A 15,183-nucleotide genomic window follows, 5' to 3' on the forward strand; every position below is an offset into this window, starting at 1 on the left:
TCTGAGAAACCACATTACCCAGAAGCATCTGCTGCAGTGCCAATTTAAGGCGGACTTTATTTCAAGTAGAGTCAGAATGAATAACATTGGATTCTTATTTCTAACTAGCTGACAGCTCCTTAAGATTCTAAGGGTTCTGCTTCTGCTCTGATTTGCTCCAACAGTGAGTGGCAGATTGGTTTTCCGGGTGGGTCTCGGCATTCTGAGAATTATCCTATGAATGACCTTGATGGTTGACCTTTAACCCCAAGTCCTCTCACCTGCACACACACAGATGTCCACAGTCACTCAGTGAATGTCAGAAAGGTCTTTACGTCAGTAAACACTCACCCTGAAGGTGTTACCCGCCAGAGGCTGCTGGCTCTTCTCTGATTGGTCGAGGCCCAGACTGGCTGAGGTCACAAACAGGTCAGAAAAGTCTGGACCTCCAAAACAGCAGGAAGTGACCTTTGTCACTGGCAGAGAGACAGTCTGCAGCTGCACACCTGAGGAGAAGCAGACAGGTGCTGCAGGTGTCAGACATGAAGCCGTTTTCTGGTCATTCGTGTGTGATACGAGCAGAGATGAGCAGGGAGATGTTTTTTGGGTGTGAAAGGGCCTACCGGTGAATTTATTACCGGAATGTTTACAAATCAGAGGCTAACTGGATCGTTTCCCAGTGCGACCAGTTCAGCCAGCAGCACTCACCAGTGGTGGGATCGATGTGGATCACTCTTCCTCCGTTGTAACAAGCTACCCAGAGGCGGCCGTCAACATCAGTGGTCATGCCGTCAGGAAGCCCCTCCCCCTCCTTCATGCGATACACCACACGCCGGTTCGCTAGACAGACACAGATCCTTCTTTTGTTCGTGTGCAAAAAAAAGTGTACTTATCAAAGCAAAACAGATAAAGAAAAAAAATCTTATTTTCAAGTGTGGTCTGGCCAAAAGGATTATCGTCTTGCTGTCAAAATTGATGCTGCAGGGAATGTGTTAGCAGAAGAAGTTCTGCTGATGTCGTTAGTTCTATCGCTGTTAGATCTATTGTCGTTAGTTCTATAATAAATAATAAATTTTATTTGTATAGCGCTTTAAATGGCACACAAAGACACTTCATTAGTTCTATCATTGTTGGTTCTATGGTTGTTAGTTCTACTGATTCTATTTCTCCGTCTCTTCCTACTGCAGTGGAGTAAATGATTGAAGGATTTCTGGATAACCTCAATTCTCTGTCTTGATGTAATCTTTGGGAAAGGCCGTTCCCAGCCGCCCCTTTCCTGGGGTCTGGGCCTGGTGGGACATGCCTAGAACACGTCTCCACTGAGGCTTCTGGACCAGCTCCAGTCCAAGCTCCCTGCAGGTGACCAAACTCCTCCCCCGCCTCTAAGAGCCCCCAGCCCCCCAGTGAGGAAACTCATTTCTGCAGCTTTGCTTTCTGGCTGCTCTCTCTTCAGCACAACAGGATCGGTTCAGCCACCGCATGACAGCGGACCACCAACCCGCCTGTCAATCTCATGCTTCAATTTCCCCTCACTCGTCAACAAGACCCCAACATGTTTGAACTCCTCCACCTGGGGCAGGAGCGCTCCACCCGGAGGGGACACAACACCTTTCTCCGGTCAGGTAGCATGGCTCAGATTTAGCGCTGCTGACCCGATGCATGCTGGAGGTCCTGGCTTGATCTGGTTGGGTCTAGATCAGGGGTCGGCAACCCAAAATGTTCAAAGAGCCAAATTGGACGGAAAAAACAGAAAACAAAAATGTCTGGAGCCGCAAAATATTAAAAGCCCCATTTAAGCCTTATAATGAAGGCAACACATGCAATATGTATCTATATTCTCTATATTAGCCTACTATCAAAATGATTAAGTTTCTACAAATACAGAATGAGCATTATTAACAATTAAATGTTTATTTGCCCTGCAGTGCATTCTGGGAAAACGACGCGTCACGTGACTGCTCTGTTGTTCAAGTTTAACTTCATTATAATAGCAATGAACTAAGTTTCATTGCTTTGATAAAATAAAAGAAATGTAATAAAGAAATCTGATTTTTGATGTCATTTTTATTTTGAGGATTCGAACAAAAACAATAAAATGGAACGTTCCTGACGACGTTCCCCATGACAGTCAGCTTGCGCTGGAATGACAGAACAGCTTCGAGCATTTGCGGCGCCTGCAGACTTTCATTCAGCTCCTTTAGGTGGCCTGTCAGTCACATCCACCAAAACGTGCAGCTTTTCCAGCCACTCAGCATCTTCCAGTTGCGTGTAGTTCAGGTCTTTTCAGGAATGTTTTCACGTGTTCTAAACAGACGACAAAGTGACGCAAACGTCCCCCCTGGACAGCCATCGGACTGTGTTGTGTAGCAGGACATCAGAATATTCGCTTTCAACTTCATCCACCAATGCACGGAACTGATGGAGGTTCATTTACATCAGCCACCTCCCTAGCGGTTCGCCGCCCTGCTGGTAGAAACGTGTGTCGCAGGCTATGACGCAAATCTCCGTTGACAGAAATGTTGAAGTTTAATATTGTAATGACCCAGCCGGACCGTCACCCAAGCGGGATAGCAGCAGCCAAACCGCTTACCAAGACACTTCTAAATGGGGCTGTCCGTGCCTCAGACACCACACGACCCCGGAAAGTCTCAGTGACAAATTAATAGCAGGAGAGACGAAATCTCCTTCTCAGTTCTTAGTCCATTTATCCCAGCACAGACAAACAGCCCAAACAGCATGGACGTCACTTCAGTTCACAACACTCTTACTCAAGGTTTTACCCAAAACTCCCACTTCCCATAAGCCTTAGGGGCTGAAGGCGGGGCTAACCCCCAGGTCGCGTGCATTTTAGGTCTGTTAGCAGCAGGGGATTGTGGGATGCGGTCTCCTGATCTTATCAGGGCTCCGCATGAGCGTTTCTGTTTGCCCACGTTTCTTTTCATACGGCAGTTTTGTTGTTCCACCTTAGTTTATTCTTCCTGTTATGTTTGTTTCTTTTTGTTGGACCATAAGTGTGGGAGGGGGAGAGGTTGATGACCACTGTGCAATGTTCAATGTAGTGCGTGATCATAAAATTCGGGGCTTGTAATTTCGGAAAAGAGAGTATGCTCTCAACTTTCCTCACTACCTTCTCCTCTCTGTGACTATGCGGAATCGTGCGATGTCAGGGAAACGGACTTATCTTCAGCACAGTCAGTTGATTGACAGTTCAACTTATAGACAGCTTGGCTCCCCTTTTCCAGCTGCAAGTGACGTACATGCTGGACGTTACAATTTTAATACTTCAAGCTCTTACAGCATTGGAAAACGTAAAGAATGTTTGTGTCTTGTTTTTCCTCCTACAGAAACCATATTAAAACAAAAAGTATATTTCTCTCTCCCATCTTTTTACATTTTCAAACATCTTTGAAAATGCCACCAGGGCAGCGCTAAAGAGCCGCGGGTTGCCGACCCCCGGTCAAAGGCCTTTTCTGAATCCAATGTGGAAACAGTGCAGTTCAGCATGTGAGGTCATTAATACGCCCAGAACTTCGACTGAAAAAAAGACCAAACCAAACGACAGTTCATGACCGAGGAGAGAAGATGACTTTGACACATGTAGGTTGAAGCGTGACTCTCCTGAAACTGGACATTTTACTGAACATGGCTGAAAATGCACAGAAACAGTTCTCACAGCTTTCCCATGTCCAACATTTTAAAGACAAATCTGAGTCTTTCTTTGCTTTGCATAAACTGTTGAAGGGTCAACAGCTGATCTTCAAAGTGTTACAGCAGGCGTTCAGCAGGAGTGTCCTTACCCAGAGATCCACTGGTCGGCTCGTAGTCAAAGGCATCAACGGTCAGAGACAAACTGTCAATGTAGAAGAAGGTTCTTTGATCCAGAGACCACTCCAGCCCGTTGGAGATGTCCACCTGTGAGGAAGGTTGGTCCGTTAAAGTCACTACCGTCCAGAATGCTAACCCTAACCCTCTTAAAGTAACTAACTACTCGTTTTCCACATCAACCAAGTTAAAGACAAAGAGGACTGTGTTCCAGCTGGTAGGTAAGTTAGGAAATAAAACGTGTCTCTGCTGGTAAAATGCTCATCATCCATCATCCATCCATCCATCCTTTTCCCCGCCTTCTTCCTCCAGCTTCTCTCAAGGAGCAGAGGCTCTACTCCAAACTCTCTCCCCCCTGGGGGGGCCATAGCATATGGAAAATGAACATTCATCAAGTCTGCAAAACTTTGTAGTAAACTTGATGAAGAGGTTGGTGCAGTCGTGAGTCAGCAGAGGGAAGAGGAGGGGGCTCAGCCCCCATCCTTGGGGGGCTCCCCCTGTGTTCATGGTGATGGAGGTGTTGCTGTCGACACGAAGTGTCTGTGGTCTCCCTGTCAGAAAGTCCAGCAGCCAGCTACACAGGGAGGTGTTTAGTCTTAGCTGGTCCAGTTTGTGGAGGACCTACTGGGGGTGGGTGGGGGGTGGGGGGACTGTATTGAAGGCGGAGCTTGAGTCAATGAACAGCATTCTGACATGAGAGTCTTTTGTTTCCAGGTGGGTGAAGGCTGAATGGAGGGCTGTGGAGATGGCATCATCGGCTAGATCGATATGCAAAGTGGTAGGGGTCCAGAGTGGGGGGGGGGGGGGTAGACTTTTTTTTAACTCGTCCTGTCCAACAGCTGAGCAGGCAGATGAGAGCTGACGGCCTCTTGTGTTGGACATATCTTACTTTAACAACAGAGGTTATTAATCTTCAGACAAACCAAAGGTGTGTCTGAATAAACCCCTTTTGGAATTGAGGCCAAACTTTATTAATTTCAACCATGTTTGAAAATCTTTGGTGTTGGACCGGACGGAAAAGGAAAGAAGGGAAGAAGAGAGAGGGATGTTAGAGGGGGGGGGGGGGGGGGGGTGATAATAGGAGGGGGAGATAAGACCATGAAGCAGCATATAGCAACAAGTTTACAGCCGGAACCCCCCAACGCCACACGGCAGCAGGCAGGGGACAACCGCCCCCCGGGCGACCAAATCCGCCACCCAGGCCAGGACCAGCAGGACCGCCGCGAGGCCCCCAGAGCCAGAGAGCAGGGAGGCACGGGGGGAAAGAGAGCGCAGCCCCAGCCCAACAAGGAGAACAGCCCCCCCGCCGCGCCGGGAGAGCCCAACGCAGGGCCCCACCCGAGAAGGGCGCCCACAGCCCCAGACGAGCAGCCCATCACCACCCAGGAGTTCTGGGCATTCCCCCGCCCCAACCCCAGGTACGAGCCAGGACCCCCCAAGGGAGACCCGCTCCGCACTCCAGGCAGCCACCCACCCGGCCCATGGTTGGTCCAGGGAGGAGCAAGGCAGGGCCCAGCCGCCCCCGCCCAGGAGGGGAGCATCCCGGGGAAAAAGGGGGCCCACAAGGGGTGTTGTAAACTTGGCCCGACCAGGCTCGGCCACAGTTGGAGATTTGGCGGGGCCCAGCACCCAGGGGCAAGGACCAGAACCCACCCCCCAGGGACACGGACACCCCCGGCTCAGGTGTAATGTAAACCCCCCCCACTGTGCGGAGAGAGAACCGCCGGGCCCAGGAAGCCTGCACCCAGGGGACACGGCCGCCGTTGCCAAGGGGCCCGCACCCCCCACCAGGGAAGGGGTAGGGGACAGATGGACCCAGGTCCCACCTTCCTTGCAAAATGTGTGTGCGTGTATGTGTGTTTGTGAGGGTGTGTGTGTGCATGTGTGTGTGTTTGTGTTGGAATGTGTATTTTGAGGAGTAAGGGGTGTGTGCACTAAGGGGGTGCAGTTAAAATAAGCGGGTAGGGCACTGAGGGGACATCTCCTGATTACTCACAGTGATGTCCCTTCACCCTCCCCACCAAGCACCAGGATGCTGCAACTGTGTTTGCCGCCATGATGTCTTTACATTTCATGAATAAGCTTCAAGATTGTCCATGCTTGTCCACTCATCCCCAGACTCCTCCCACTTCTTTTGTTTCTCTAGCATCAGTCTGACACATGACACAAAGGTCGAGTTCTCCATTTTCACTGGTTGCAGGTGCAATTACTATATTGTCCACACCTGCAACCTGCCCCAAGTCATTCAAACTAAAACAGAAGCATCCAGTCAATTCTTTAGTTTGAATTTTTGTTAAGTTTGAATATTTACTTTACTTTTTTGTGTTGTTCCAGTAGAAACAGGAACAAAAACACAACACAAACATTTGTAATTGAAGCAGTTATCTGAGGGAAGTGCTGCATTTTCTGATTGGATGTTTTGGACTGAAAGAAGCAGTTCACATTCAACAGATGTGGTAGTTGGACAGTATAAATCCCCCAAAACTAAGAAGGAACCTTGATGTTTGTGAAGAAAACAGCTGTTGGTTTCACTAAATATGACTATTACTGGGTTATTATTACTGTAATTTGTTCAGAGCAATTTGGGATGTAAGTAGTTGACATAAAAATCATTTGGCACTTAAAAAAGGAAGAATACTATGAGTTAGGGTTGTGCCGATGGACGATATCATCGTCCATCGTGATGGGTGACTGACATCCCGATGGAGAGAACACCATCGTGATGCCACGCCCCCGCCACGTTGCGCGTCGACACCATAAGCCGCGGTTACATGTGCAAAATATCTTGATGGGATCAATGGTCGGATTAGAATCCAACCGTGTAGATGGGCCCAGAAAAATGTTTTCAGAATATAAAAACGTTCACTAAGGTCACACTTTCCGTCGGAATAAATCATTCGCACATGCGCAGTAGGGTTTGAAAACCGGAAGGATATAAATTCCGCCGAGCGGCTTTTTTTTTTCAAACTTTATTGAATGTAACAATTCAATACAAAACAATGTTAAACAGCGCCAAGCAGCTATATACATTGACATGTCAGCTCGGAAAAATACGAGATGATCTTCTAAACGTGCTTTTAATAATGTTACGGTTATTATGAAACACCTGTTTGCTCATCATTTGAATTTTAATCCGTGTGGTCAGTGCTTTTTCTGAACGGAGCCAGGATTAGCAGTATGCTAACACGGGCTAACAACATTAGCTTTGGGTGGTGCTGCTTGCTGGCTGCACGTAAACATGTAAGAATAACATCAGCCTTTATTTAGTCGGGACACGACTGGAAACACAAATCCACGTGATTGTTTGAATGTTTTCTAAGGACTGAGTGACATTTCTGCTTTGAAGCTCAAACCGCTGTGTGTGCTGACGATCCGAGCTGTGCTCAGACACACTTTTAGACCCGGTTCTGAGTTCGGTTGCATGTACCCCTAGAGCTGCGGGACGGATCGCAGTCTTAAATCTCATCAATCATAGCGCTCATGTAACAAAGCCCCCCCCCCTTCCCCTCAAACACAAAGCTGTAAGTCCGCGCTCCGCCGGTCCACTTCACTAGTGAAGTGCAGGAGCGGACTACTTCTTTACTATTTTGTTTGTTACTTTTTTTGTTAAAGTCACTTCCCTCAGTTTATACTGGATCATCGCGGATCAGTCATTAGTTGGGAAATAAAATGAAAAAAGCAAAAAAACGAATAGCAGTTATATAAGAACGAAAAATGTAAAAATACACCCCCCCCCCCCCCCCCCCCCCGACGATGTCATCGTCCATCCCGATGGTTGACAGCAAACATCATCAACGGCCAATTTAAGGGACATCGCCCAACCCTACTATGAGTACAATGGCACAGGTGAACACAAACTGCTGTGGTACATAGGTGTGATCATGGATTGTATATGAGAACTGGACTGAGTGATCCCGCCCCCTGGCGTTCCAAACAGGAACTGTCCTTAATTCTTGTTTTTTTTCCAATTTCCTATTTGTTAGGTGGTGCGGCGCGTAACAAATAGTCCGCGTCACGCAGCATCACCGCTGCAGTCAAGATTTGGCGATATAAAGCGATATATATATATGCTGATCTTTCCAATGGGTTGAATCAAGCATCAGTTCAGAGAGAAGGTTCTCCTCTGACTGCTTGTTTTTGTCCAAATGAGGAAGCTAAAGGTTGTTTTACTGAAGCCGGCGCAGTGATACAAAACATTTAAGCTAGCTGACCGGAACTTCCTTTTTTCACCTTGCGGTTATCCAGTGGTATATCACTATTTAACGCACACCCAGCAGCCAATCAGAATCGAGTATTCACCCGGACTGTGGTATGACTTCTTTGAACATCTTTTGATCATCATTATTTCATATTCTTCTGTAGTTCAAGTTAGTCTAGTTAGAAACTGACCAATCAGTCGTTGGTGCCTGCCTGCCGGCACCTGATTGTCAGACTATCCCGAGATGCTTTCCTTAGAAGGGGTGTGGCCTTCCCACCAGCTCACGCCTGATTGGAGATGGTAGTTGCCATAGAAACGGTGGCTCAGACAGACTCAGACCAATCACTGCCGACTGGCTCCAATTGGCGGCACCCGTATTGCAGAAAAATGGTGTCTGAATTGGCTTCATTTGGGGAAGGGGAGGGGGGGGTCACAGCTCAGTCCAGTTCTCTGATACAGCCCATGGGTTTGACGATACCTGGCTCAGGAGCCTGGTCACTGCAAGGTCAGAGTTCACAGAGTACAGAGATCCTTGTTTCCTCTCAATCTGGCCGTGCGGACTCTCCTTCGCCATCGTACCTGAGGAGTCAGCACACTGGTACCATGACACTTATGAAAAGGGGAGGAGACAACAGCACCCCCGGCTTACCTGCCAGCAGCCGTCCAAATGGATCAACTTTGCCATCGTTGAGTCTTGTGTTGAGTTTGTCTTCATCAACTTTAGCTAGAGGTGTCATCATCTGAGAGGACCAATCAACAGCCAGGATGCTGCGGCCAACACCAGCGACGTAGCCGCCTGACTCACGAGGAACTACAAAGCCCACCGTGTCACCTGGAATAAGACGGCAGGTGAATCTGCTGCCCTGACGGACACAGCCCCCCCGTTCCCATCCAGCTGGACCCTCCAATTATACAGAGCAGAGGCGTCCTGCCGCTGAGTTTAGCCAATAAGATGCAACAAAGGAAGCTCTTTAGAAATCCTTGGACGCCAGCCCTCAAGGCCTGGAACCCCTCTGACAATGACAATGCCAGGGTCCACGGTGGTGTAGCGGCCGTCACTACACACTTTCTGCACTTTTCTCAAACAGACGTGAACATTTTGACATTTTTCTGTCGTTTAAACTCTCAAAGTTCAAACCTTCACAGAAAAATACATCCAGGATTATGAATGAAGACAGAGATCTGATCACGATCACAGATTCATGTCGAGTTGACAAACTGAACACGTTCTGAACAGGAGACACGACGCAGAGGGGATTGATTGACGTCCAGTCAGGACGCTGCAAAAGACCAAATAAAAGCATGAGTCACTGCTCTGAGACGGTGAAAGGTGAACATGCTGGAACACAGGAGCCTCTGAACACTCAGCCAGAGCTGAAGGGGGATCCGATCTTTATTCTGGCCCGGATGAGACTTGTTTAAACGGGAACGCTTCCTAATCAGAACTACCATCACAAAGGTCGGATTGTCAAAGAAATCCACATCTTTAAACAACCCAAAGTGCATCTGGGATCTCACCTTTGAACAACTGGGTTTAACGGTGATCAGACTATTTCATGTTGGTTGATGAGAGGCTGAACAGGAAGAAGCTTTTCTTCTCGCTGCTCAAACTGTAGATGCCATAGATGAGATTTGGTTTTTTCTGAAATGCATCAAATATGATTTTAGCTTTTACATCTATGGCGTTTCATTGCTGACATAAAGTGAAAGGGTGTAAAGACAACTGAGCGCGTTTTCAGGAACTGAGTGAGGAACCTTACAAACATGCAGGTGCAATTCTACCCGAAGGACCCCGTATTTCAATACTGCACGGCTGTGATCTAACTGAGCGCTGATCCTCTGCGGTCACTTCCCCTTTGCGCCCTAACTTGGATTTACGCTCAGTGTTAAGGGGGAGTTTTTCTCACTTGGGGGCAGAAACATTTCTGGTTGATCTGATTGGCTAAAATTTGCATGTCTTATCCTGCGAGGCAGAGGGGCGGGACTTTCATTTTTCAGAGCAGGGGGGGCTAACAGGCGGCTCTTGAGCTGCATGCGGCTCTCTGCCTTTCATCATATTTTCTATAAACAGCACTTACACAACCATAAGGTGAAAGTCTTCCATTTTCTCCTAAATGTACAGAGCGGCCCTAATGTGTTGTGTGACTTTGGTAAAGAGGACCTAGGAGAGAACAGCATGATGACGGTACGGAGAGAGGCGAGGACGTGAAAGAAGACACCCCCCCATAGTACAAAGGAGCAGCAGGGCTCCAGACTGCGACCAATTGGTCGCATTTTGCGACCAAAATTTGAGAGTGTGCGACTGAATTTTACATCCAGTCGCACATGCGCGACCAGTAAATTTGCCTCCCCCAGCCTCCGTATTTTTTTTTCATTAAACATGGAAGGGGCACGTCAATGATCAATGAAATAATCAATGAGACGCGAGCGCACACGCACGCAAACACACACACACAAACTCGCACACATACTCATGAGACGCGAGCACACACTCGGCCACTGCGTGTAAGAAGAATAGGGAAAGTCACTGTAAGTGGCTAAAATGCGTGAAGGGGGCGGGGCCTAGAGATAATCGAGCGCGCGTTGGAAGGAAACGGAGATAAAAATCATCACAACCTGATATGTGCGTCTGAGCTATGAATAAGCGAACTATTGATTCGTTCTTCCGACCTGCAGCTAGTGTACCAGTGCCAGAGTGTACAGCAGGGGGTCTCAAACTCGCGAACCAAACCACTGCTCTCATGCGCGGCTGTCAATGCAGCACACCGCTCCCGCGGGAGATGGTCAGCTGAGGACCATAAATGTCCCACACCTACATGCGTGACAGCTGTCCTTAAAATTCAATTTAGTTTTAATATGCCTCTTCCCCTTAGTATGATCTGTGATTTGTGATATTATATCTTTTATAATTATTTTAATGTTTTGTAATGTATGTAGCCTATTTTAATCAGTTGGCATATTAATTTATTTTAATTGATCACTGAACTACAAAAAACCCATCAGGACACATGTCCCATAATGCATTGTTTTGTAGTCTGTAGGGCAGCTTTCAGTCAGTTCAGTACTAAATTTCCAGCTGTGTTCGCGTAGGTTGGTGCCTTGCTCCCACTCCTTTCTCGTGATATTTTTGTTTTGATTGACAGGTGATGTTGGAGCAAAAACAAAAATATATGTCACACACCAGGTGATCTGCGCAGCGTTGCGTCCATCTGGGTGATCACAAACACACTTATTGTGCATCTTGGCTGCACCTATTTGGTGTCACCAAGATGAATTTCCATCCCCTAATGTTTACATACATTTAAGTATTGTTTGAAACTGTGAAATGACCGAAAGGTTACTACGGTAATCACTTTGTTACTGAAAACGTTTTTTTAATTCTAAATGTATGGTATTTTGTTTACCATTTGTACTGTCATGACAGCGATGCTGCTGTCAGTTTACCTTCTTGTTGCATCTTCAAAAGTGCAGAATAAAATGTGACACTGAATTTGAAACAGCACATTGTAATTTCTGCATCTATTATTAAAGTATTTATTCGTAATACAGTGGAAATTAGTAGATTTGGTTAGAATGTTGATTTACAGTATGCGCCCCTAAATTTTCTGGTTGTGCCCCTAAAATTTTCAGTTGGGGGCCACTGTGCTCCTAGTGAAAAAAGTTAGTCTGGAGCCCTGAGCAGATATGTGAATAATGCAGAACAACTTTGGAAATCCTGGAAATTCAAAGAGACACGATTATAAAGCACAGTTTAAACTGCAGCTATCAGCTACGCGGAGGAACACGGGAATAGAGCAGCTGTGGTTCGGTCCCTTCGGTCCGTCTGCTGCATGACTGCATTCACAGCTTGAAAGGAACAATACTGATAAAAAGGCAGAAAATATATATTCTTTCTTTAGAAACGCTTTTGTAGTTCACTCTGTGTTAATACAAAATGATTGAGACTTGCTGACACATTTGAACGTTGATCAGAAGAGTTATTGAAGTCTGAATCTGTGAAGATCTTTCTAACTTAATGAACCTCAGCTGCCAGAGAATTTAAAATGATGAATCTATGGTTCACAAGTGAGGATGCTGGAAAACCAACTCCGACAAGACAAGAAGACGCAGCAGCAGCTGAGTTTCCACAGAAAAGGAGGTTGCCTGCGTTGGAAGATAAACTCGAGGCTGAGCGCTGCTACTTCCAGCAGATGAATGTGAAAAGTTGTCCCCCCCCCCCCTTACTCTGGGACGCAGCGCCGGGGGAGTTACGCCACACTTTGGGACTGTAACTAAAGCTTGTCCTGACGCGTGTCTGCTTGTTTCTTTGGAGCAGCATAGCAAAGAGACGGACTCTGACGACGACTGAAGGGAAGCTGGGGTGTTTGATAGAAATGCAGCCCGACACGGTTCAGATTCAGAAGATGAGGACTTTGATGGATGTTGGATGCTGATTGATGACTGAAAAAATGAAAAATAAATCACAACCAACTCAGTTTTGCACTCGCTTCCTTTTCCAAACACACACCAGCATGCATGTTTTACCGGTATGTGTTAATAGTAACCCTTGTGCTATCCTAGGCACTTTAACATTGGGAGGTGGGTCATCTAGACCAGTGTTTTTCAACCTTTTCTGAGACACGGCACACTTTAACCTTAAAAAAAATCCCGCGGCACACCAGCTTCCAAAAATTTAAAAAAAAAGAAGGAGAAACTCATAGTCTGTATTGATCTACAGCCCCTCCCTCCACAATCTCACATGCATTTTAGTGATAATTGTGTCAGAAAAAGCTGGAAACTGCAGCTGTTTTTTTCTAAAAGATGCAATAAAAGTTAAGTTAGAAGATTTAAAAATAGTATGATGTGTGTTCGTTGGTTTCAAGACGTTTAACGATAGATCTCCTTGTGCCTTGTCACTCTCTCAACCCAATGCATCATGGGAGATGTAGTGCATAAAACGGCTGGAGATCGGTTTTCAGAGCTTCATTGTTTTGTTCACTTGTTCCACGGTCTGACACCGGATGCTGTGGAAAGCTACACCGCAAAAGACGAGCTTTAGCTGGTATTTTTGTTAGAACTGAGCGACTTTACGAGCTAAATCGGGACAAGGAAGTGAAGACTTTAACCACTTCTGATTGGTCAGACTGATGACATGTGATTAAGCTCCCCAAGAATGATTGGTGGAGACAGTTAAAGGGGCGGGACCCAAAATACAGCCGGAGCTGTTTTTCTGTGCTGTAAGTTTTTCTCATGTGAAAATCACTGCATTTGTTACTGTTTTCATCCACTTGACAGCCGCCGGTTCTTTACTATTAAAGCCTCTAATAGAAAGTTCTGCCCCGCTGCAACCAGAAAGGTTCCTGCCCCCCAAGTGACAAACACCCCCCTTAACACTGAGCGCAAATCCAGGTGAGCGCGTAAAAGAGAACTGACCGAGCAGGATCACTGCTCAGTTAGGATTGCAGCCGTTCAGTTGTAAAATACGGAGTCGCTTGGTTAGAATTGCGCCTGCACGGTTTTAAGGTTCTAAAAAGGCCCGCTTAGTTGTCTTTACGTACTTTCAATTTATGGCAGATATGTAATCCCATACCTGCCCCCCAAGTGCCAAACACCCCCGTTAACACTACGCACAAATCCAGGTGAGGGTTCAGAGGAGAACTGACGGCGGGATCAGCGCTTTGCAGGTGTGCAGTATTGAAACACGGGTCCCTCGGTCAGAACTGCAGCTGCGCGGTTGTGAGGTTCCTCACTCAGTGCCTGAATACGCCGCTCTGCTGTCTTTACGATCGTTCATTTTATGAAACGCCATAGAATGTTTAATTTTAGTAACGTGTGGACAGAACAAACATTTGGAGGTTCTAGTTGATAAATGAAGTAAAAGGATTGTTGACTCAGTGATGATCAGAGAGTCAATGTTTTCTTCTGATTCTGAGACTCAATATTCTAAACACGGATTTTCAAAGTCACATTTTGGAACAAAGTCCTTCAGAAAACATCTTTACGTTTGTCACAAATGGGATCAATTCCAAAATGTGAACTTCCTGCTCAGCAATCAGCGTCGTCGTTCCTGCACAGGTAAAAGGTGAGACAAGCTCCGCCTCTGACCTGTCTCCACAGACTGGATCTGGTTGCTGGTTGAACTCCAGCGGTGGATCTTCTCTCCTGCGATGTCGACAAACAGCAGCGTCTGCTCTGACTCCTCCCACACAGGCCCTTCTCCAATGAGAGCGGGCGTCTTGACCACGGACTCCACCGTCACGGACGACATGTTCACCTGTCCTCTGGAGGATCGCTTGTTACTATGGAAACAGCACATTTCAATTCAAAGGCCAGATCAATTCCATCAAGACTGCTAGTGTTCCGACGAAGAACCAGATGTTCCAGAAGGAACCAAAGAACCTCCTTTAGACCCAGAACAAACGCTGTCTTGTGTGTCAGACTGTTCTTTAAACTCCAGTGAAGCCCCGCCCACATTTCCAGATTGATCTCATAGGTGAGTGACGTCAGAAGTGATTGATCCACTCTTCTTTGCAGAACTCTTTTATGGCCGAACCTCTGCATAACACATATCTGGACCTGAAGCTGATCAACCGAACCGAATCGGTGTAAAACCGAGATCTGAGTCTGGATTCGGGAAAAGTTGTCCGGTTCTGGTTTCGAGGAAAACCAATGAACTTCCTTCAGTTCAGGACTCTGACAGAACCGGAAGTACAGAGAAGCGGTCGTTGGGACCGGTTAACAGTTAGGTCCAGTCACTTGTCAACAGATCCGAACCGAATTCTCTAAAGACTTTCACCAGCAGAACCAGTCACGTGGACCGGTTTTGTTCAGTGGGTTTTGTTGTTCCCGCGGTTCGGTTTCACTCCAGTCTGAGCTCTGGTCCGAGTTTTCAGAACCGGGTCACAGCTCGGTTACATAAGAGCAGCGGGTCAAAGTTCGGACCTGCTCGAGCCGGTGGACCCGAACCGGACACTGGAGACAAATCCAGACTAACGGCGGTTCGAGTAGACTTCTGGTCCAGGTTCGGCCGAACACCTACCTGTGGAAACACTCTGGAAACTTCCTCGCGAACGCAGCACGTGAGAGAAAGCTGGCCGATAGCCCCACCCACCCTGTCGAGCCCGCCCCCTCCAGTGAGATCAATCAGGAAGTTTGATCATCCGCGGGTTCTGTGGTGTGAATGGGGGGGGGGGGGGGGGGGTACT

The 15,183-nt window shown here is 47.1% G+C and overlaps 1 protein-coding gene across 1 annotated transcript; it reads right to left on the bottom strand.

Annotated features, from left to right (window-relative positions):
- Positions 1-27: 27 nt before the first annotated feature.
- Positions 28-15,153, bottom strand: rgn (regucalcin). The gene is made up of 8 exons (XM_004084583.5): positions 15,018-15,153; positions 14,084-14,277; positions 8,649-8,831; positions 8,478-8,578; positions 3,777-3,891; positions 688-819; positions 331-485; positions 28-260 (listed from the first exon to the last, which is right to left on the bottom strand). Exons 2-8 carry the CDS (start codon positions 14,244-14,246, stop codon positions 210-212), a joined length of 900 nt encoding a protein of 299 aa, XP_004084631.1. The 5' UTR covers positions 14,247-14,277; positions 15,018-15,153; the 3' UTR covers positions 28-209.
- Positions 15,154-15,183: the final 30 nt, after the last annotated feature.

This window comes from Oryzias latipes, chromosome 2 (assembly GCF_053564925.1).
Source record: "Oryzias latipes strain Hd-rR chromosome 2, Olatipes_Hd-rR_3.1".
NCBI classification, from domain to species: Eukaryota; Metazoa; Chordata; class Actinopteri; order Beloniformes; family Adrianichthyidae; genus Oryzias; species Oryzias latipes.